Source organism: Myxine glutinosa, chromosome 12 (genome assembly GCF_964187855.1).
Source record: "Myxine glutinosa chromosome 12, kmMyxGlut1.1, whole genome shotgun sequence".
Lineage (NCBI taxonomy): Eukaryota > Metazoa > Chordata > Myxini > Myxiniformes > Myxinidae > Myxine > Myxine glutinosa.
In genome coordinates this window covers 86,159,131-86,182,395 of record NC_136272.1, presented here as the reverse complement: position 1 = coordinate 86,182,395, position 23,265 = coordinate 86,159,131, and the positions used below count along the sequence as shown (strand labels likewise).

The 23,265-nt window shown below is 42.2% G+C and overlaps 1 protein-coding gene across 1 annotated transcript in view; it reads left to right on the top strand.

The window, feature by feature from the left end:
• The window catches only part of LOC137437571 (inositol 1,4,5-trisphosphate-gated calcium channel ITPR1), a 188,895-nt gene that overhangs the window by 121,857 nt on the left and 43,773 nt on the right, over nt 1-23,265 (top strand). The window contains exons 32-35 of the mRNA XM_078766065.1: nt 5,061-5,318; nt 7,310-7,435; nt 10,055-10,183; nt 12,293-12,413. Coding sequence (XP_078622191.1) covers nt 5,061-5,318; nt 7,310-7,435; nt 10,055-10,183; nt 12,293-12,413 — 634 coding nt within the window. The remainder of the gene's footprint in view (nt 1-5,060; nt 5,319-7,309; nt 7,436-10,054; nt 10,184-12,292; nt 12,414-23,265) is intronic.

Genomic DNA, 23,265 nt, shown 5'->3' with positions numbered 1-23,265 from the left:
GTCCAGAGCGCCCGGGCACGCCCAGCCTCGACTTGCCAGGCCGCAGCCAAACACGCCCGGGCAGGTCCAGACTCGCCTTTCCAAGGCTCGCCCTTGACACCCGGGCATGCCCGGTATAGCCTTTGCCGGGCAAACTTCCCGACATAAATGTGTATATATATTGCTGCCCGATAAACGGGCTTTTGTCAGAATACCTGAGCTGTTTTGTTTTAATAAAGCAACTCGGACGAATTCCGTCTTTGGTCGCGTCACTTCTTTCGACTCGCGTTGGAGCGCAGCTCCCTCACTCTGCTGTTTCTGCTCCTGTACCCTTCGCCTTCTGCCACTCCTTGAACTTCTTCCTCTTCTCGTCAATCCTCTTTCCAACTTCATCATCCCACCACCATGTTTCCGAGTGCCTCGGTGGTCCTTTTGTCCATCCACATACCTCACCAACGGCTCCCAACAGACTAGCTTTCATTGACATCCAACCACTTTCAAGCTCAACCACATCATCCTCGACCCTACTCAGCCTCTCTTTTAATGCCTCCCTTACTGTCACCTCTTTCAACCTCCACACCTTCATTCTCGGTTCGTACTTCACCCGCCGAGCTCTCCTCGCACCTTTCACCCTTACGTCGCAGACAACCAAGTGGTGCTGTGAAACAGCCTCCTCCCCCGGGATCACCTTTGTGTACTAACATTGTAACACCCTTTGTGTAACAGAAAAAAAAATACGAACAACAAATAAAATTGCTCACAATCAAGTTGCATACCAGTTTTGGTGGTGTAATGGTTGGAACATCCGCTCTGAGTCTGTGGGTGTCGGTCGTTCGAACCCCAACCGAGTCATACCAGCACAGGCTTTGATGGGCCGAATGGCCTCTTCCTGCATCAAAAGTTACTTATAAGGGATCTTATTATTTTGTGAATATAATTATTTCATTTTGTGAAAATCTTATTATTATGTATGTCTTGTGAAGAGCCATCTGTGTTTTCCAACTCCAAGATGCATCTCCAGGAACCATCGAAAGGTTTTATATGTTTTGTTTATTTCAGGTGCACGCAAAGTATTGACATGGGCATTGAGGAAGTTAGGAGTGGAGGAATGGTTGATCAGACTAGTGATGGCAATGTACAAAAGAGCGCGCACAGCTGTAAGGACAAAGGACGGGAACAGTGGTGAGTTTGAGGTGAAGGTGGGAGTGCATCAGGGGTCGGTACTAAGTCCACTACTATTTGTAGCTGTGATGGAGGTGCTGGCTCAGAACGTAAAGGAGGGTTTACCATGGGAGTTGTTGTATGCAGATGATCTGGTGTTGATTGCGGAAAGTATGGATGGACTGAAGGAAAAGATGAACAAGTGGAAGGAATGTATGGAGACAAAAGGTCTGAAGGTGAATATCGGAAAGACGAAGGTGATGGCAAGTGGTAAAGCATGTGGTGAGGTGGAAAGAACTGGGAAGTGGCCGTGTGCTGTGTGCAGGAAGGGTGTCGGAGTGAACTCCATTCAATGTACAATGTGCGCTGAGTGGGTTCATCAAAAATGTAGTGGTCTGAGAGGGTCATTTACCAGTGTGGCAGCTACATTCAAATGTAAGGTGTGCACAGAGGGAGCTGCAGATGGAGGAAATGTTGAGTTGGATCTTGGAGACGGCGTGAAGCTGGAAGATGTGAAAACATTTTGCTACCTCGGAGACATGCTGAATGGAGAAGGTGGATCAGACTCGGCAACGGTTGCTCGAGTGAGATGTGCATGGAAGACGTTTCGGGAACTGAGTGGCGTGCTGATGAGGAGGAGAGTGTCGCTGAAGCTGAAGGGAAAGGTGTATGCTGCATGTGTGAGAAGTGTTATGATTTATGGGAGCGAGACATGGGTAATGAATGTAGAGCAGCAACGAAGGCTGGAAAGGGTGGAAATGCGAATGGTTCGATGGATGTGCGGAGTATCGTTGAGAGAGAGGAAGACAAATGATGAATTGCGAAAGATGATGGGAATATTGCCTGTGATTGATGCTGTGAAGAGGAACAGGTTGAGATGGTTTGGTCATGTGTTGAGGAAGGATGAAAGTGACTGGTTGAGAAGAGTGATGGAAATTAATGTAGAAGGAAGTAGAGGACGGGGAAGACCGAGAAAGACTTGGCTAAAGATGGTGGAAGAAGAAATGCAGGCAAGGGGGTTAACAAGGAGAGATGCAGAAAATAGGGCAAAATGGAGAAGATTGTCATGGGGACCGCAAGGCTAACCCCCGCTCTAGCAGGGAAAATGGCCTTAAAATGCATGTTGTTGTTGTTGTTGTTGTTGTTTATTTCAGGTGTCCCTTGTAAACGAAATTGTATGTAGCCCAAACAAACCAACCACCTTTAGAGGCCATTTTTCCCCACAGAGCAGGGGTTGCCTTTTTCCAGCACCGTGGTCCCCTTTTTGAAGCAATGTTTTATGGCCGGATGTCCTTCCTGCCACCAACCCTGTTGATCGCCTCTTGCAACACACAGGGAATTACCAGCGAACTGGTACTTAATTTTCCGACCTCAGAAGGATGACAGGTTGAGTCAACCCCCCTGGCGTTAATTCAGCGATCGACCGGGATTTGAACCCAGGATCCTCGGATCCCAAGCCGGCACCCTTACCGCGAAGCCAACACCAGGCTTTATATAGCCCAAACAGGAAGGTTTTATCCTATTCTTCATTTACCATGTTCAATCCTTGTAAAACCACATACAGTTGGCCGGCATTGGTGACCACATATCAGATAGTTGGTGTACCTCATTCCCTTTACGTGCCTGCCTTTTTGTCAGATGTACTGCAGATCCAGCTTGTAAAAACCTTTGTCTGGGCAAGCAAAATAATAAAAATTGAGGTTGGTGACCTCTAATCTAACAGACATCAAAGACTCCGACTCTACAATGGGGAATCCATTGTATAATTTTACAGTAAACTCCACCGTACCAGACTGTTCCTCACCTCTCTGGTCGGCAGGTTGCAGCAGTATCCGTCAATCACTACAGAGACGATGAAAAACTGGTCATCTATCAGGATCCTCTCGATGCAGGAAATTCTCATACTCTCATCACTATCACTCCATAAGGACCGGCAGGTTAACCCAAATTTATTTCTGTTGTGAGCCTTTGGGAAAGGTATCGTTTCTGGAGGTCGAACCCCTCTACCTGCTATAAACCTGTCTTGGGCAAATCACGTCTCCAAGGTTGACCTTCGCCTTGAATGTTCCACATAGTAAATTCCTTCCTCCACTGTCCTTGGTTACTTCTGTTACCGAAGGTGGACGGGAGTTGTTTTCACCTCTGTCCATTTGTCTGTGTACAGGATATCTCAAATAGTTGTGGATGGATTCGTACTGAATTTTCTTGACAGATTTGGTGTTTGACCAGGAAAAAATTATGTGATTTTAATGAAGATCCGAATCCGGATCCACATACGAGAATTTTAAAAGTGATTCTTCACCAATGAGAGATATGGGCAAAAACGATATACAGTGTGCTGGTCTAGTTTAGCATGATGTCTCAAAAAGTTGCGGACGGATTCGGACAAAACTTCGTGGACAGGTTGGGTGTGTGACGTGGAAGAATTGATTCAATTTTAGTGAAGATCTGGATCCGGATACGAGAATTTTTAAATTTTTCTAAGTGATTCTTTACCAATGAGAGACGGGACCAAAAATGATATACAGTATATCATGATATTCTAAAAAGTTGTGGACGGATTTGGACGAAACTTGAGGGATGCGTTGGGTCAGTGACAGGAACAAGCAAATTAGATTTTGGTTAAGGTCCGGATCCAGATCCAGATCCAGATCCAGCCCATCAGTGGGATACAAAACAAACTGGTCAGCCCGGTGGAGATATGCGCACTACTGTGTGCTGGTCTAGTTTACAATGCCATGCAAGGCCTTCATCAACAGTGCAATGGAATATGGATCCCCTTTATGGGCTAGTGCTGTTTCCTGTCTTCCCTCCTTGAGACTGTCTGTTGTGTCGCTCAATAAATGCCAAACAATGGCACTGATCGTTATGAACAAGACCGTTTATTCGAGGCACAGATCCACCAGCATATATCCAACACCATCAAGATGGCGTCCCTCTCATCTCTCCCACAATCCCCTTCCTCTTACATAATCATCCCTTCCCAGCAATCCCTAAACATCCGGCAATTCATCACCAACAACAGCAGCAACAACAACAACAACAACAACAAACAACCGCAAACTCGGAAATAATCAAGCATGTAAGAACGAACAAAATACTGTCAAGTTAGACTCGTTACACCAATGGATTCCCACAAGTGTCTGAATCTTCACGTCTGCCTCTTCCTTGCTTTGAGCAGGTTGGTGGCCTTGCAGAGACTTACCACCTCTTCGCCTCTCACCCTGGCACCCATTTACTCAGTCTTTGCCCCCCCCCCCCCCCCTCAGGTCACATATATTTACCAGAACCCTTACCCTGTTTTCCTCTCCAAATTCAAGCTTCACGCTCACCTCCATTCTTTAGTCCCTCTCTTCTCTAACTTATGGATCGCTTTTCCAGAATATATTGACTTTGTACTTCTACTTTCAGGCCTTCAATTTGTCGGCGCACCACCACCGCATGGTCTTTCCTATTTCTACCTCTGAGTTTATCTACCCACTAACAGCTGTCCCTCGTTCACTTGCACTTCCTCTCATACTCTGGTCAATCTTTCCATTATTTGTCCAGCTGTTTCCCCTTCCCTACACTTTTTATCTGTTGACCTTTTGCCCTCTGTAATGTACTCTTTTGGGAATTTTGACTGCACTCGTCTTGAAAAGTTTACTTTTTAAAAAAAGTTTCCTTTACTTTAAAAAGCATTAGCTTTTTTTCACCAAAACTCACTTTCATATTCACAAAGCAACAGCTGTTCTTTCAAACAGTTTTCTAAGTTTTCCTCTGGAAGTGCTTAATTTTAGTTTTGTTGCTCATCGACTTGTAGCTTGATGCTAATTTGTTGAACAAGAATAGATCCAAGCAGGAAATGATGTTACTGAATAAAGCACCAATAGCAAAGTGCTTGTGATGTTACCGGTTGACCTCCGACCCTGTTCCAACAGCTTGTTAATGCAGGTGATGAACTGTTGGTGTTCTATAATGACCGTGCATCATTCGAAACACTTATAAACCTCATGAAATCTGAAGCTGAAAAGGATTTGGGAAGTTTGGACAGCGCATTACAGTACCACATCGAGCTGGTGGAACTCCTCGCTGCCTGTACAGAGGGCAAGAACGTGTACACCGAGATAAAGTGCACGTCACTGCTTCCGCTCGAGGACATCGTCCGCGTGGTCACTCATGATGACTGCCTCATTGAGGTGATTACTTAACATGTATAAATAATTGTATACCATTGTTAGATGTTTGGCTGATGTCCATTTTTGGACACCACCCTGAATGACCTCTCCCTCCCCTCCATTTCATTTACCATTGGAAGTCACTATTTTACAGATAGTATATGACGTGCAGGATTGATTCCAGATAAGTATGACTTTAACTTGGGATTTTGAAATCTGTATAACCCTAAAGGCTCTAAAGGAGCTTGTTCAGCTTTTGTGTTGAGAAGAGTAGGGGATAAGATATATAGGGTGAGCCAGAAATATGGTGATTTTTGACATTTGTGTGAAGGAAATAAAAAAAATTGTATTTAAAAACAAATTCTGACAAGAAAGTGAAGTACATAACATGCCATTTATTTGTGGAAAAGAACATCCAGGAGATGCGCACCATTTCGTCTGACACATTCCTCCAATCTCGGACGCCAATTATTCCTGACGTTCTGCAACATGGCCACGTCAATATCATTGATTTAGCGTCTGATGTTTTCCTTAAGTTCATGAAGAGTTTGTGGACGGTTAACATACACTTTGTCCTTTAGATATGACCACAAGAAATAATCACATGCCATCAAATCGGGTGACCTCGCTGGCCATGGAATATCGCCGTTTCTGGAAATGACATGCTTTGGAAAGAGCTCCCTTACAGTAGTCATGGACACTGGTGGTTGTACCATCTTGCTGAAACCACATCATTGGGCTCACTTCTGCAAAACGAAATCAGTAAAAAATAAAAATGCATGTTATGTACTTCAATATCATGAATGCATTTATTTAGAAATACAATTTTTTATTTCCTTTACACGAATTTTAAAAATGACCATATTTCTGGCTCACCCTGTATTTACAGGAATATTAATTGTGATCATATGCCCACTTTAGGAGGAAATTATGGAAGGCAATGGTATGGGTGGAAGGTGATTCAGAAGGTAGTGAAAATAAAAATGGATATGAGCTTTGTTTTCTGGTTTGTCATTAGCATACCAAGCACTCTTCTACAGAACCCTGAGAAAGAAATCTTGCCCACTGCCCTCACCTCACTTACTGTCCTGCTTGCACCCGCTATCCCCCATATCCCCTCACCCAGCTCCAAACCATGTATGGTGACACTACCTTTTTATGGCACAGCCCATTGGGCAAAGCCATCTCGAACAGTGTTTGTCTGTCTGTATGTCCCCTCAAACGTATACCAATCAGAGCTGAGGATCTGGTCACATGACAGGGTGATGTGATTACGCCTGATGTCATTACGGTGGTACGGCGGCTGACTCTCCACACCGACATTTTGATTCCAATTTTGTTCAGGCCGAACATATCGTCGAACCTGTCATATATCACAATCGCCATGCTCTACCTTTATGTTTTTCATTCAGTGTGAAACACAAATAACCGATTGTTAAAATGACCATAAAATATCGAAGGCATCGGCATTATGTCTCTTCCAACAAAATCGTACGTATAGGCCTTAGGCTTCATGCCTCACCTTCGGGCCGTTTCGGACAAATTAAGCCCAGGTTTCTTAATACAGTAGTGTATCGTTTTAGTAGTATCGTTTTTGTAGTGGTAATAATAATAATAATAATAATAATATAGTAAATATGACCATAACACTTTAATCCTAATGTCATGAATACAGAGGTAATGGATTGAAGCTGTGTGTGGTTCATGAATCATTGATAAGCGGTGTACGGTACTAACAACCACGGAAGTAAGGAATTCGCCTCGGTTTTTGTGATAGTTTGTTATTAACTCGACCATTGTGGGGTATATAGGTTACAGGTGATCTTCCCATAGTTCTGTAAGTAAAACTTACCTCACGCATGTCGGGATTCCTCCAAATTTATTTGTTTAAAGTTATAAACAGCATTAGCGACTGTTTGAAAAGGTTATCATGTGTGTTTGTGGTTTATAATGTTTTACAAGCCCGGGTTTTCGGTCTTGTTTCGATTATAACGATTGCTTTCCCACCTCAGATTAAGACGTCCTATGTGAATTTTCTCTACCATTGCTACGTGGATACAGAGGTGGAGATGAAAGAGATTTATACCACAAACTATATGTGGACTGTTTTTGAAAACTTCCTTGTGGATATGGAGAAGGTGAGATTTCCTGGCTTGTTTGGATTCTGAGAGGTGTATCAAAGTTGGATTTACTTATCGTCCCAGTCCGTTGTATTTTGTTAAAATATACAATTGCAGGTTTAGGGAGATTAAGAATAGTTGATGGAACAATGGACTTATTATTATTATTTTATTATTTTTATTTATTTATTTATATGTATTTATATATTTATAATTTCTTTAAATATATTTATTTATTATTTTTGGTTTTTTTCATACAAAGTCGAGACTCATGTAAGAGCAAACACATTAAACACAAAAAAACACAGACACATAAAACATACAATAAAGGGAGTGGGAGACAAAAGGGGGAGAGAGAGAGGGAAGCACACAAGCACAACAACAGTAGAGAACAGGGACATCGGAAGATCTGTGGAAGGGAGAGCGCTGGGGGGTTGTAGGGGGGGGGGGGGGGGGCTGTATGCATTACGTATGAGGGAAAACGGAGTTATTTTTGGACACAGACTAGAGTAATACCAGGGTGTTGTCTCACCAAAATTAACATATTAATGGATCAGGTGATGTTTAAGTTAATGGAGGATGTACATGAAGATGAAACATTTGGTGAAGAAACTGTATAAGATCTGGATTTCAATGATTATATGAAAATCTCTTGGCAGTTATGATAGAAATCCTTCCTGCATTCGTGTTAAAGATGGAAAAAGTATCCCAATATTTTGGTTTAACATTTAGCAAAGAAGCCTGTGAAACAATGTTGGTTCTGAGACGAGAAGAGCAAATATCCCACATGAAAATAACACAATCTAAAACAAGATTGTTTTTAAAAAAAACACTTACCCCACGCAGTTTTGAGAAGCACCTGGTGTGAGCCAACTCTTCTGTTTTTTTTGTTTTGTTTTGTTTTTTGAGGAGGCAAATTTGTAATTGCATCTATCCACACTTCTGAGGTAAATGTGCACAAATTATACTTTGAAAAGTCTGCTATGAAGTGCATTCATCAGGCCTTACAAAGTAGCTTTTATTCTCGTTCTCGAGGATTTCATAACTACCAAGACTGATAACGACGCCAGAATAGATCGCTAAAGTATAAATCGTGAGATCGTTAAAACAGCAAATTGTACTTCTTCACTTTTTTTTCACCAGGTGAGCACAATAAAGGCTGAAGCGATTACAATGATTCTAATTTCTAACAGTTTTCAATGTACGCTCAATATGCATTTTTCAAATGGTCATGTGACATGTAAAATTTCAATCTCCTCCTTTGAACCGTTTTTCATGTACGCTCTTAACAAAATGCAGACATGTACAGTACGTACGCGCCCGATTGCTTAACCCCGCTTTTTTGATTTGCATTTTGTTTCGATTCTGCACTCGTAGAGCTCATAGTCTCGTCTCACCACTCATTCTGAACAAAAATACCATCGTTAACAGAACACGCTACTATTATGGCCCATTTTCCATATCATCCATGCACCCAATTATGGCGCATAGTTTCTGGCACGTTTTGTGTTCGTCAGAAAGTTCATTCTTCCCTCAAATCGGGTCATACATGAAATATATGAAGCTTCAGATTTTTCAGATAAGCATTTCGATTCAACCAATTATGGCTGGAATACCACTTCACCAATGTCATCAAAATCACCCTATATATCCAATGGGGAGTTTGATATATGTCGAGTTTCAATTTTTTCATCGAGCGATTTTGGAAAAAGTGTCCAAATTGTTTCCTTTAATCCAATATTGCTGCCATAGCATGTGACCATACCATGATTGCATCGATCAGACAAGCGGTTGCAGAGAAAAACTTTTAAAGTGAAAATATATACTGTAGGCGCACACACACACACGCACACACACACACACACACACACACACACCCACACACAAACCCCCACACCTCCCCCCACACACCGCCTCCCCACTCCCCCCCCCCCCCCCACACACACACATGCACACACACACACATATTGTTACGGAACTGGGGTTGGGGGCTACCCCGAGGGGTTTCCTCGTATATGCTCCCTGACCTCCATACCCAAGGCCACCGGTCTCGGATAATTCCATCGTCCGGTGGATTGCTAGTCAACCACGTAAGCCGATTGAAACCACCAAAACCGATCAGGGTTCTCGCTCCTTAATTAATGCGTTACCTTACCGATGGTTTGGTGATCCAAATTGGGGACCGTACACTCAACGCCCTCCCAGCTACTTATTATGTTCCGGCAATCAAAACCGTGGGTTGGAGTCGACGAAACCAGCAGAGCCAATCAGTGTGGCAGAACTTCCTATCTTTCTAATCTTTACCCACTATGTCGTAAATGAAAGCAACAACCAATGAAAGAAAGAATTTAATACCTACTACCTACAACAAATTGATAAATCACGCTACTCGCTCTCGCTTTATGTACACATTTAATTCGTGAAAAATGTTTTTAAATGCCAAGGTATGATCATAAATAAGATAAATAATTTTCCATTTTTTTTTCCCATCGACAAACTTCAATTTTTAGTAATTGTCTAATTTTGTTGGGAATAACAATTCCAATTTAATTTTAAATTAACTTGAAAGGTGTATGGTGGAACTTGTGCATCACATTGTTTTCATTGATGATATGTTGTTCACGTGTGCTTCTGTAGACTTTTAACATGGTGCCACATAAGAAAAGAGCGAACACTGTTTTGGAGAAATACATTACAGACACGGTGATGAATGCCATCACAGCTTTCTTCAACTCCCCGTTCTTTGATCAAAGCACCAATGTACAGGTTAGTGTGAAACATCCTTGGTTGAAGAAATGTGTGAATTCATTGAATAAAATTGCTTTGTATAAAGAGCTGATTTTAATAATAGTGATCGAGTGAGGGACCATGGGAGTTAATGGAATGGGGAAATTTAGACATGGGAGGAGACCAAGAGACCCATCATGCCTGTGGCATATCAACTCGCCACCACTCTCCCTCAACCCCAACCTAGTCAGTCAAACCCCGAGCACACTCAAACTCCATGACAGCAACTCTACCCACACTCTCAAACCCAATCCAACCCAATCCAATCAACTCCAAGGTTTCAAGCAGGCGGTTCACCACCTTGTCATGTCTGTCCCCATCCCTTCTCACGATCCTTACCCCCATTAACCCACAAAATCCAACCCTCTTACGTAATGGGTGCTGTGTTCCCTGCTTTTCTCTCCCATCTTTTCTTCTTTGCTCATTCCTTTGCTTGTTGTGTGTAAATGTGGCCTGGCTGCCTCACTATCAGTATCAGCCTTTTCATCCTGTGTCACTTTGCTCTTACACAAGTCTGTCTTGTGTACAGGAAAACATGCCATGTTGATTTATAACGATGTGATGTGCACGGTATTTGCGGTAGTTTCATTGATTGGTAGGGGTAGTTTCATTGATTGGTAGAGGTAGTCTCATTGATTGGTATGGGTAGTTTCATTGATTGGCAAGGGTAGTTTCATTGATTGGCAGAGGTAGTTTCATTGATTGGCAGAGGTAGTTTCATTGATTGGCAGGGGTAGTTTCATTGATTGGCAGGGTAGTTTAATTGATTGGTAGAGGTAGTTTCATTGATTGGTAGAGGTAGTCTCAATGATTGGCATGGGTAGTTTCATTGATTGGCAGAGGTAGTTTTATTGATTGGTAGGGGTAGTTTCATTGATTGGCAGGGGTCGTTTCATTGATTGGCAGGTGTTTTTTTCATTCCATGTCTCAATCTTTAAATGCTAATGCACTGGTGACTGATTTGTTGGAACAGTCTATAATAATCATTGATTTCCTTGATGTTTTGGAATATATTTACTTGACAATGTTTTGAATTTCTGCATTTTCGGCATGTGGTTGACTTGGTGGTTGTCCTACCCTTTAAACATAGTATTGCATAGATCAGAAATGACCAACATGGCTCACATGTCTTCCCGATCTAAAAATGCCAACACTTTCTAATATAGCATCCAAATGTTATTTACACAAATCAGCCATTGACTGTACAACTGTTAACAATTTACACAAATGTATCATTTATGCTTTTTTCAATTTAATGACCGTAATTCGCTTCCTATCGCTACCTTGCGGTGTCTCCCATACCCACTCCTAAACTTTTCTGTTCTGCCTGACCCACAAATTTTTCCATGTCCCTCCCGTTCACTTGCTGTCCTGTACCTGTACATTTTTGTTCACCTGTTACCTTTGTTGCTGTTGTTACCTTTGTTACCTTTGTACACCTATACATGTTCACCTGTTCACTCTCCATTCTGTTGATCTGTTTTTTTGTTTTTTGTTTTTTGTATACAAGATCGAGGCTCATGTAAGAGCTAACATTAATGACAAAAACAAACAAATGGACACAAGACAAAATAAAGGGAGCGGGAGACAAGATGGGGAGAGAGGGGGAAACACACAAGTACAACATTTGAGAGCAGGGACATCGGGAGATCTGTGGGGGGTAGAGGGCTTTGGGGGAGGAGGCATGGGAAGAGGGGTGGGGGTGGGAGAGGTAAAAAAACACATGGACACTGCTAGGACTTCCAGGATAGAAGTCGGTATTGATCCACCATCCTCCATTTTGTACTCCCACGAGCCTCAACTTCGAAAGAGAAATAAAAGAAAAGTCGCAGCGTTGTTCGGAAAGTGTTCCCCTATTGGATCGTGACCTTGTCGGAGAACTTGCTGGAATAATGAAAGTGCTCGAAACCGGGATGTTGGGATAACTTTCAACGCTATGGGACATGGATTTGAGTATACATCGCTGCCACTCCAGTAGCTCGGTTTAAATACATGTGACATTGGTCTGGCGGCTAGCCTAAAGCAATGGGTATCACAGTTGTAATATGGAGGTCGAGGACAACATCACTCGGCTTGTTTTGCCCGCAGACCCGGCAGCCCGTGTTTGTGCAGCTGTTGCAGAAGGCACACCACATCCACAATTGCCCGTGGTTGGCGAACAGTCAACGACCAACGGTGGAGGCCTGCATCAAGACGCTCATTACCGTGGGTATGTGGGGCTTTGGCCTAATTCGGAATGTTTGCTTTCATTATGGTGTCCTACGATTCCAGGATTTTTGGTGGAAGTGTTGTGGAATTGTTACTCACATGAGAGTTGTTGTTCCCTATAAAATAACTGTTTTGCAAGTGATTTGCTAATATTTGATGTACGCATGTTTTTGTGGGGTTTTCGTTTTATTGTAATGCAGAACAATTTCCTGCTTCTGCAGAACATTGTAATGGAATAAGAACGTCTACTCTATCTAACCTCTATCCCCCCCAAGCCTCACCCCCTTTTCTGTACGATGACTTCATCTTCATGGTCATTTATGATCCTCTGTTAGTCCTGCCCTCTGTGGTTTGGCTCCTCCATGAATGTAAATTTCTGTATTAAATAAACAAATATTTAAATAATAAATTAAATTTAAATAAATTTTAATAAAACAAATAAATACCATTTAGACCGCCGAGTTTCTTCATCCTTCCCTCAGTTTAAAAATGAAGAAATGTTATCAGGAATGCACAGAAGCTTCATGGACTCTCTTCCTTAAATTCTGACACATCATTGGCTTGCAAGCATCTACCCTTCACCTGGAGACGCACAGTGACATGTTCACCTGTTTTATCCATGCCCAATGACTGCATCTTGCCGTGTAGAAGAGATTCCCCTTTGCCAAGGTACAATGGACGCTCGTCAATTGAAATAGGTCACTCAGACCAACCTCACCAATTCCACCACTGCCAACTTGAATAGGCCTGGAGTGTTTATTACTTGCAAAGTCGAAGATTTTTCAAGTATATTTTTGTTGACTTTGTTATTCTGTCTGTTTGTTTGTCTGTCACTCACCTACGGATCACAATTTTAAATGTTGTAAGCCTTACCAAGTTGTAGAGGTAGCCACAACTGAGAAACCTATTGATTTTGAGGTCAAAGGTCATCTTGACGTCAAATTTCTGAAAGATAGTTACTTTTCATCCAATTGACTTGAAAATTGAATAGCATTTGCATATTGAGTCATTGAATGAGGAAACCAACAATTTTTGAGGTCAAAAGGTCAAAGGTCAACAACATCAAGCTTCGAAAATCATCAATTTTCATCTGAAAAATCGTCAATTTTCATCCTATTGAAAATTAAACAGCAATCACACAATGCATCACTGAATTGGGAAAGCAACTATTTTGGGGTCAAAAGGTCAAAGGTCAACTCAAGGTCAAACTTCTAAACTCATCAATTTCATCCGATTGAAATTGATGCTTTGATTAAGATCGTCAATTTTAATCTTAATGAAATATATACCGTAATTTGATTTCTCCATGGCAACTTTTTTCCTGTGGGGGCAGGGGTGGGGGGAGGGTGAAGTATAGTCTTTCTTGTTATTTATTTATTTGTTGTAAACATTTGTTGTACTATATAATATATGGCGAATCAATCCGGCATCCATAAATTTATAAAGGCAGTCCCCGGGTTACGAACGAGTTCCGTTTTTAAGTCTGTCTGTCAACTTTAAGTCTGTCTGTCAATCCGTCTGGCCACTCTGACATAAAGCCCAGATCGGTGGAGTGTTGCAGTGATGGTTGTCGTTCTGGAAGTTTCTCCCATGTCCACACAGGATCTCGAGCTCAGCCAGAGTGACCATCGGGTTCTTGATCACCTCTCTTACCAAGGCCCTTCTCCCCCGATTGCTCAGTTTGGCCGGGCGGCCAGCTCTAGGAAGGGTCCTGGTTGTTCCAAACTTCTTCCATTTAAGAATTATGGAGGCCACTGTGCTCTTGGGAACTTTCAATGCAGCAGAGATTTTTTTGTAGGCTTCCCCAAATCTATGCCTCGACACAATCCTGTTTCTGAGCTCTGCAGGCAGTTCCTTCTACCTCATGGCTTGGTTTTTGCTCTGATATGCATTGTCACCTGTGAGACCTTATATAGACAGGTGTGTGCCTTTCCAAATCATGTCCAATCAATTGAATTTACCACAGGTGGACTCCAATCAAGGTGTAGAAACATCTCAAAGATGATCAAGAGAAATGGGAGGCACATGAGCTAAATTTCAAGTGTCCATAGCAAAGGGTATGAATACTTATGTCAATGAGATATTTCAGATTTTTCCTTTTAATAAATTTGCAAAACTTTCTAAAATCCTGTTTTCTCTTTTTCATTAATGGGGTATTGAGTGTAGATTGATGAGGGAAAAAATAAATTGAAACGATTTCAGCATAAGGCTGCAACATAACAAAATGTGAAAAAAGTGAAGGGGTCTGAATACTTTCCTAATGCACTCACTGTATGTGCCTGTGTAGAATAATGAATTACTTTTATTTATTTATTTTTGTTATTTTTGTTCTTCTCATATATATGAGATATATGAGACCGCCTCCCCACTGGTGACGGTGTATATACAGTCGAGCCGAAATATATATACAGTCGTGGCCGAAAATATTGGCACCCTTGCACTTTTTTCAAATAATGCACCATTTCTCCAGAAAATTGTTGACATAAAAAATATTTTGGTATATGTCTTTGGTCTCAGTGGAACAAAACAAAAAAAGCTGAAAAAATTAATAAATCCGAAAATGGCCCGGACAATATTATTGGCACCTTTTAGAACTTGTTAGAAATAATTAGATTTCAAGCAGGTGATTCTCCTTAACTACGGAATTGAACTCACCTGTGGTGAGTTGCAGGTGCCTGCAATATAAAAACCACTCATTCAACCAGTTTGAATAGAGAAAAGGAGACATTCTGCTGTTTTGTCACTGTGTTCTGCAATGAGCATGGAGAAAAGAAAGAAAACCAGAAAATTGTCTGAGGAGGTCAGATAAAAGATTGCAGCCAAGCATGGACAATCAACGCTACCAGTCCATCTCCAGAGACCTTGATGTACCTGTGTCCACCGTACACAATGTTATCAGGAAGTTTAAGGCCCATGGCACTGTAGCCAACCTCCCTGGACGTGGCCGCAAGACAAAACATGGTCGAATATTGCAGCGAAGGATTGTTCGAATGGTGGAGAAAACACCTCGATCAACTGCCAAACAGATTCAAGCCGACCTTCAGACACAAGGTACGACAGATTCAACTTTCACCATCCATCGCCAACTCAATGAAAGGGGGTTCTCTGGTAGGAGACCCAGGAGGACCCCACTGCTGAGAAAGCCCGATTCGAGTCTGCTAAAACACACCTAAACAAGCCAAAATCCTTCAGGGAGAATGTCCTGTGGACAGATGAGACCAAATTAGAGCTTGTTGGAAAAGCACATCATCTCTATGTTTTCAGAAAACAAAATGAAGCCTTCAAAGAAAAGAACACCTTCCCTACAGTCAAACATGGAAGAGATTCAGTGATGTTTTGGGGTTGCTGTGCTGCCTCTGGCACTGGGTGCCTTGAATCTGTGCATGGCATCATGAAATCAGGAGATTACCAAGGCATTTTGGAGCGCATTGTTCAACCCAGTGTCAGAAAGCTGTGTCTCCGCTGAAGGTCATGGGTCTTGCAGCAGGGCAATGACCCCAAGCACACTTCAAAAAGCACCCACGAATGGTTCAAGACAACACACTGGACTGTGATGAAGTGACGAGCAATGAATCCAGATCTAAACCCATTCAAAACCTGTGGGGAGATCTGAAAGCAGCAGTTTTGAGAAGGCACCCTTCAAATCTGGGAGAACTGGAGCAGTTTGCACAAGAAGAGTGGGCCAAACTGCCAGTGGAGAGGTGTAGGAAGCTCATTCATGGCTAGAGGAAGAGCTTGACTGCAGTTATTTTGTCCAAAGGCATTTTGTGCTACCAAATATTAAGTCAAAGGTGTCAAAGGTGTCAATAATCTTGTCAATGCCATTTATTTTTATTTTCTGATTTTAAAGGATATATTAAGTTCTGAATCAAAAACAAAGGTTCTGTAATATTAAGGGTGAAATGAAGAATTGTGGAGACCAAATACTTTTGTGTATTTCAACTTATTTTTCGAGAAAATTGTGAGTTATTTGAAAAAAGTGCAAGGGGGCCAATGTTTTGGGCCACGACTGTAACTCACCAATATAATGTCACTTCACAAATGCTTCAAGAGAGGTTTATTTAAATTTTAAATGATATTGTGTCATCCTGACAAATGAATCTCCTTTACAATTCCACCACAAATCCGCAAATGTTGAGAATAGTTATTAAATGAGGGATGGTCGAAAGGATTTTCCCCCAACTCAGCATGGATATTCATTATCTTCTCTCAAACATTTTTAAGCCTGGGTCATTTGATATATATATTATTTTTCCCAGTGGCGGATGAGTTTCTCGACATTAAGAAGTCGTCTGTTTGGTGCCGAAACCAAATTTTGACCATGCTAATGGCCTCTCGATCACCCCCAAATCGCTTTCCACTTACACTCTGCTCTGTGAGCCTGCTGCTGAGGTGTCACCACCTGGGTAACCCATTGAGCTGCTGCCTGGTCATTCAGGTTTGGTTATTGTCTCCGCCACCAAAGGTGGACGGAGTTTGTCTGCACCGCTGTGCGCTTGTCTGTGTTTGAGCAGGTTAACTTAAAATGTTGTCGTTGTCGACTGAGTGGCGAGATTTTGTGGGCAGGTTGAGTATGTGACAAGGATGAAATGATTAGATTTTGGTGAAGATCCGGATCCTCATACTATATTGTTTCGTGATTCTTCACAATTGAGATTGGGCCAAAAATGATATTTAACACAATATCTCAAAAGGTTGTGGATGGATTCGGGCAAATCTTGGTGGATGAGTTTGTTAAGCAACAAGAACAAACCAATTTGATTTTGGTTCAGGTCCGGATCCAGATCCGGCTTATCATTCGGATACAAAACGTAAACTGTTCAGCCTGGCGGAGGTGTGTGCTCTACCGAGTACCGTTCTTGTTAAGAATGTGACACACTCATAGTAAGGGCATTTTATGAGATATTTCACAAATCTGTTAACTAAATTGTTACTAAAAAATTTCTTCACCAATATGTTTGTAAAGGTGTGTAATAACATGTGTTAAATTGTTGAAGTTCAACTCCCGTGGGAAACCCAGAAAAAAAGCTGTTGAATTCGGGTACCGAAAAATTATTTTCGAGAATTTTTTTTTTTTTCATCGGCCCTTAAGTAACTTATGAGGGGTCAAATAAGGGTTTTTCATGATTCTGAGTTGATTGTTAACATTTATATTTTCACTTTTACATTTACACAGAAAGTAGCTTTTATTTCACATACATATATAATACTCAAGAGTTATTTCTCATTCACAATGTCAGAAGTTTCAACAGTCATTGTCTATGTCTTCTTCAGACTCAACAACATCATGACTGCAGTTTCTGCATGTAATGCCATTACAGACTCCACAGGCCGAGATGCACGTGACCCCATTCTTCTTGCAGCTGCATCGCCGGTTTGCTGCAATCTCCATGACAATTACAGCTCGTGAACTGCAATAGCTCCTCAGGAGCCGTGGGGTCCAGTGTTGGAACTGGCTCATACCCATGCACACCTATTGTCCATCCATAGTCACTGGGGTTCAGAGACATGCTCTGTAGAAGGATCCAGTCCCGGGTCTGCAGGTAGGCACGGAGTGAATGTTGTGCAGCTGCACCCTCTGTTGGAGGTAGAGTCTCTGGTTTGATCACCCACCCCGCTGCCCAGAGTGTGTCACCTGGAGTGAGGAGTGGCTGATCATGAGCCAGGGAGGAGGAAAGCTCAGCGAGGGGGAGAAACATGATCGCGTTCGTTCCTATCTGTTTCCTGTTCGTAAATGGAATAATCTTTACTTCAGTTCCTCTCAGGATCTTAGCTTTGTCGAGTGCCTTCAACTTCACCCGGGGGAAAGCTGCTGTTGTCTGTGGATCTGGCAAAGGTGGTGCCGGAGAGGTGACTTCGATCCAACCCATTGAGTGAAAGGGAGTGTTTCCGTGAATAGAGACAATGTTTAAATCTATATTGTCTCCAACAAACTGAGTGACTGCATTGTTTGTTTCCCCAACCTCCATAAAGACCACCTGATCATTACTTGACAATTCACTTTCACTGGCTGGCACTTTGGCTGTCATCACTGATTGATCCTCAAGCGCAGCATCAACCGCAACCTCATCATTGATCTGTTCATCGGTTTCCTCCACAATGGTGTCAAGAGTGCCAGAAGTATCTGGAACATCATCTCCACTCCTACTATTAAGGAAGCAGTATTTGTAGTTTTGTGTCTCCGTGTAAGACTCAGTGTATCCCAGCCGGTGGAACTTGTTGAGCATCCATTTTGACCCAAATCTATGATCAAGTTGTATGGCAAGCCCCATTTGGTGTGGCAATACTCCAGACCGAGGTCGACAGGCCTTAATAAAATTCTGCCCCCAAACGGCAACTCTTTCGTCTGTCTTGACAATCGGTCTCAAGAACATCTGAAGGCTTGCAGGAACAAGTGTCAGCTGACTATCGATGTCAGTCATACTGTGTGTGGTGGGGTATGACTTTGGACCTAAATCAATCAAGGCAATATCATTGGATATGAACTTGAGTGCCGTCTTTATGATCTGAGTCTTCTCATCTCCATGGTCAAGATTAGCATGATGCCCTCGCAGAATATTGTCGGTGCCATCTTTGAGACAGAGTACATCTGCCCTTCTTTCCTGTGTTGTGAAATACAAGGTGTCTTCGTATTTCTCTAGAAGTTTTATCTTTAGCCAATGCTTTGAATAAGAAAGGCTCTTCTCTGGTGACTGATCAAACTCCTGCAGCTTTTCATGGACTTGGTCCATGTTCATTACCCCATGCTCTAATTCTGAGTCTAACCATTCGCAGAATTCAATAAAAACTGCCTCTCGCTCCTCATCAATACTCCTCTGTCCTCTCTTCCTTTTTCCTTCCTCATCAGTCTTGGACAAACTGTCACCTCTCGCAAACATAAGTTTGCATCGCAAATGGTACAGTGTTTCTTCTGCTACCAAGTCGTTGATCCCTTCCAGGCGTCCAGTGACTTCAGTGCCCCAGTCATCCCCGCGACTCCGTGCTGTCTTCAGCAAGCTTGCCTTCAGTGTATCTGCAGTCAAATTATCTGGCACTCTGTATTTCTTTCTAGCTTGTGCTGGATTATTTTTGTAGAGCTGGGCTGGTTGGTTGCAAAGAATGCATACATCCTTATACAGGAGGTCAACTGACTGTGATCTTCTAGAACTGCAGCCAGTTGATGAACTGAACTCACAAGTAGTGCGTCTTCTCTTCAACTTTGATGACTCTTTCTCTGCCTTTGATGCTTGAGCTGACTTCTTGGTGGTTGCAACAAAGTTGTTGTACAGATCATTTTTACACTTCTGGTGGTACCTCAGTTTTCCTTCCTTTTGAGCCCCCTTCATACGTTCCACAACAGTAACATTTTCGACAGTTTCTGCTTGTTTCAATAAAGTTGAGTATCCCTTTGGAGTTGCCTGTATGAGCCTTTCAGCTGGTGTATCCGAGCGTGCACAGATGAAGCAATTGAGCACAGGTGGAGTAACGTCTTCATCCATATTGCTGGACTCCATGTCCTGCAAAGTAGAAAATGAGATATATTTAGAAATTATTTTTCCACAAAGGAGTGTCTGTGGTGAAATATAAATGTTAACAATCAACTCAGAATCATGAAAAACCCTTATTTGACCCCTCATAAGTTACTTAAGGGCCGATTAAAAAAAATAAAAATTCTCGAAAATAATTTTTCGGTACCCGAATTCAACAGCTTTTTTTCTGGGTTTCCCACGGGAATTGACCTTCAACATTTTAACACATGTTATTACACACCTTTACAAACATATTGGTGAAGAAATTTTTTGGTAACAATTTAGTTAACAGATTTTCATATGTTTCCCTTACTATCACCCACAATAGTCTAGTAGGAAGACTAGGTCCCCCTGCACCCCCCGGAGATATACTTCTAATCAGTGTTTCTAGATTGGAAAAAATGTGTAGAAAATGACTAGCTATGGCCCCAAGCTGAAAAAATGTCCCACATACCATTTTTATGCAAATTACTGCTGCAAATTTTATGCAAAATTATGCAAATTTTATGCAAATTTTTGATGAGGAGTAGAGTTGAGGGGTCTTTGAGGGCTTCATCGAGGTGCTCTCGGTTGCAAGACTGGGTCATTCTGAGAAGCACAGCAGGGTCAGAGATCATGATGTTCTCCTCCTCAGTGACTCTCTCCATCAACAGCCTCTCCATTGCCTCACACACTGTTTTGAGGCAAAAGAGGGACTTTGCGTAGGCCTTTCCACTGAGAACACCTTTGAGAGATCCACTTGTTACTAGTTGTGCCTCAAAGAGAATCTCTGCATATCCAGAACCACGCATCTTGTGTCCAGTGAGCATCCCGATGTAGTTCATGGATGTGTGGAAGGGTCCAATCGTTACTACATGACTAGCAAATTCATTTGGCCAGCGCCAGATGATGGGAAGGGCTTTCATGCAGACACCCAGATCAAATGTATTCAGGACCCATCTCTGACCCACCTCAGCAGTTGCTGCCTCGGAACGCTTCAGTAGCTCACGAACAACTGCGTTGTCTGTGATCGGTTGGTGGATAGGCGTGCAGTAGTCGACTGTTGATTTGCTGGGTGGGGGAGAACCAGTTGCAGAGGTGAAACCCCCTAGCCCAGGCACAGGCTGCAGGCCATTGCCATGCCATGCAGGCACCAGGCACAGACCGATCACAGACAACGCAGTTGTTCGTGAGCTACTGAAGCGTTCCGAGGCAGCAACTGCTGAGGTGGGTCAGAGATGGGTCCTGAATACATTTGATCTGGGTGTCTGCATGAAAGCCCTTCCCATCATCTGGCGCTGGCCAAATGAATTTGCTAGTCATGTAGTAACGATTGGACCCTTCCACACATCCATGAACTACATCGGGATGCTCACTGGACACAAGATGCGTGGTTCTGGATATGCAGAGATTCTCTTTGAGGCACAACTAGTAACAAGTGGATCTCTCAAAGGTGTTCTCAGTGGAAAGGCCTACGCAAAGTCCCTCTTTTGCCTCAAAACAGTGTGTGAGGCAATGGAGAGGCTGTTGATGGAGAGATTCACTGAGGAGGAGAACATCATGATCTCTGACCCTGCTGTGCTTCTCAGAATGACCCAGTCTTGCAACCGAGAGCACCTCGATGAAGCCCTCAAAGACCCCTCAACTCTACTCCTCATCAAAAATTTGCATAAAATTTGCATAAAATTTGCATAAAATTTGCAGCAGTAATTTGCATAAAAATGGTATGTGGGACATTTTTTCAGCTTGGGGCCATAGCTAGTCATTTTCTACACATTTTTTCCAATCTAGAAACACTGATTAGAAGTATATCTCCGGGGGGTGCAGGGGGACCTAGTCTTCCTACTAGACTAGTTATGCGAGTCTCCACCACGCACTGATGCATCATTTTTTTTCGCCTTTGCTATCGTTTGCTCATTTGTAGGCCATTCATTTCTGCGTTTGCTATGACTGCTTAACCGATCACACTTGGAATGTCCACACCAATGTTTCACTAAATCACTTGCATCGGAAACTATCAACACTGGAAATTGCACAATTCTTCATGGATAGTCTGTCGTTTCTTTCCCTGCAAATTCGGGAACAATAATAAATAAATCTTTATTGTCCCATTTTCAGGGAAATTATTCTTTGGTGACACCGTAAGTTGACCATCATTAAAACATAAAACACAAAGGGAATAAGAAAACAATATAAAATATATATATATAAAATATGAAATATGGAAGATTGACTAAACAGCAAAATGTCTAGGAATTTGAATTTAGCATTTGAATTGCACATGGTACAAATGACATTTTGAAAATGTTCTTCTTCATCCTCCTTACACGAAAGCGTCTCCCTGATGGCAGTTTTTCAAAAAGTCCGTTCAAGAAATGACTCATCAGTACACACCTGCACCGCCTTCCTTTTCAATGCTCGCAAGTATAGAGACTCCAGACTGGTTGAAGGCCAACCTACAGCTTTAAATGCCAGTGTAATGACCTTTATCAATCGTGACTTATTCCGCACATTAAGATAACTGTACCAGGAAATCAAATTAAATGACAAAACACTGATCAGTAAGGAATTGGTCAACATCCGCATAACACGTGAGCTAACACCAAATGAATTCAACTTCCTGAGAAGATATAATCTTTGCTTTGATTTCTTCTACACAGCATCAGTATTTCCATCAAAAGTTAGCTTGTTATCAATAAAGGTGCCCAGGTATTTAAATTTGCTAACAATTTCCACCTTGTCACCATTTATGGTTTCAGGCTCATGATTGTGACCTTTCCGAAAGTCCAAAATCATCGCTTTAGATTTGTCCACATTCAGAGTAAGACAAAAGTCCCCACACCATTTATTCAATGTGTCAATCTCGTCGAAGTACGATACAAAAGATGATTGATCGGAAAGACAGCCAACAATGGCGATATCGTCTGCATACTTAATAAAGTTACAAACTTCTTTAAGAGCCACGCATCCATTGGTGTACAAACTGAACAGTAGAGGTGACAATACACCGCCTTGTGGAGCACCAGTATTCAAGATTGATAACTTTGATAAACTACCATTCACCCTCACCTGCTGAGGACGGGCTCGTAAAAAACTTTCCACCCAGTGCAACAATCACTGCTTCGTACCCTTCTACATCTTTAATGGGGCCTCCACCTTCCTGCACACAAATTAATGCAACTCCATGTGGGGAATCAATTCCTTTGATTTTACTTTGAGTACGCCACAATGACTAAGTCGTAGGTAGGTGTTCCAAGTTCCACTGCCGTCCAATAATTCCTTTATTATGGGAGGAAAACGTTGGAAGCCCTCTTGTATACTGCATTGACGTTTGCGATTTTCCCAATTGGAAAGATGAAGGATAAA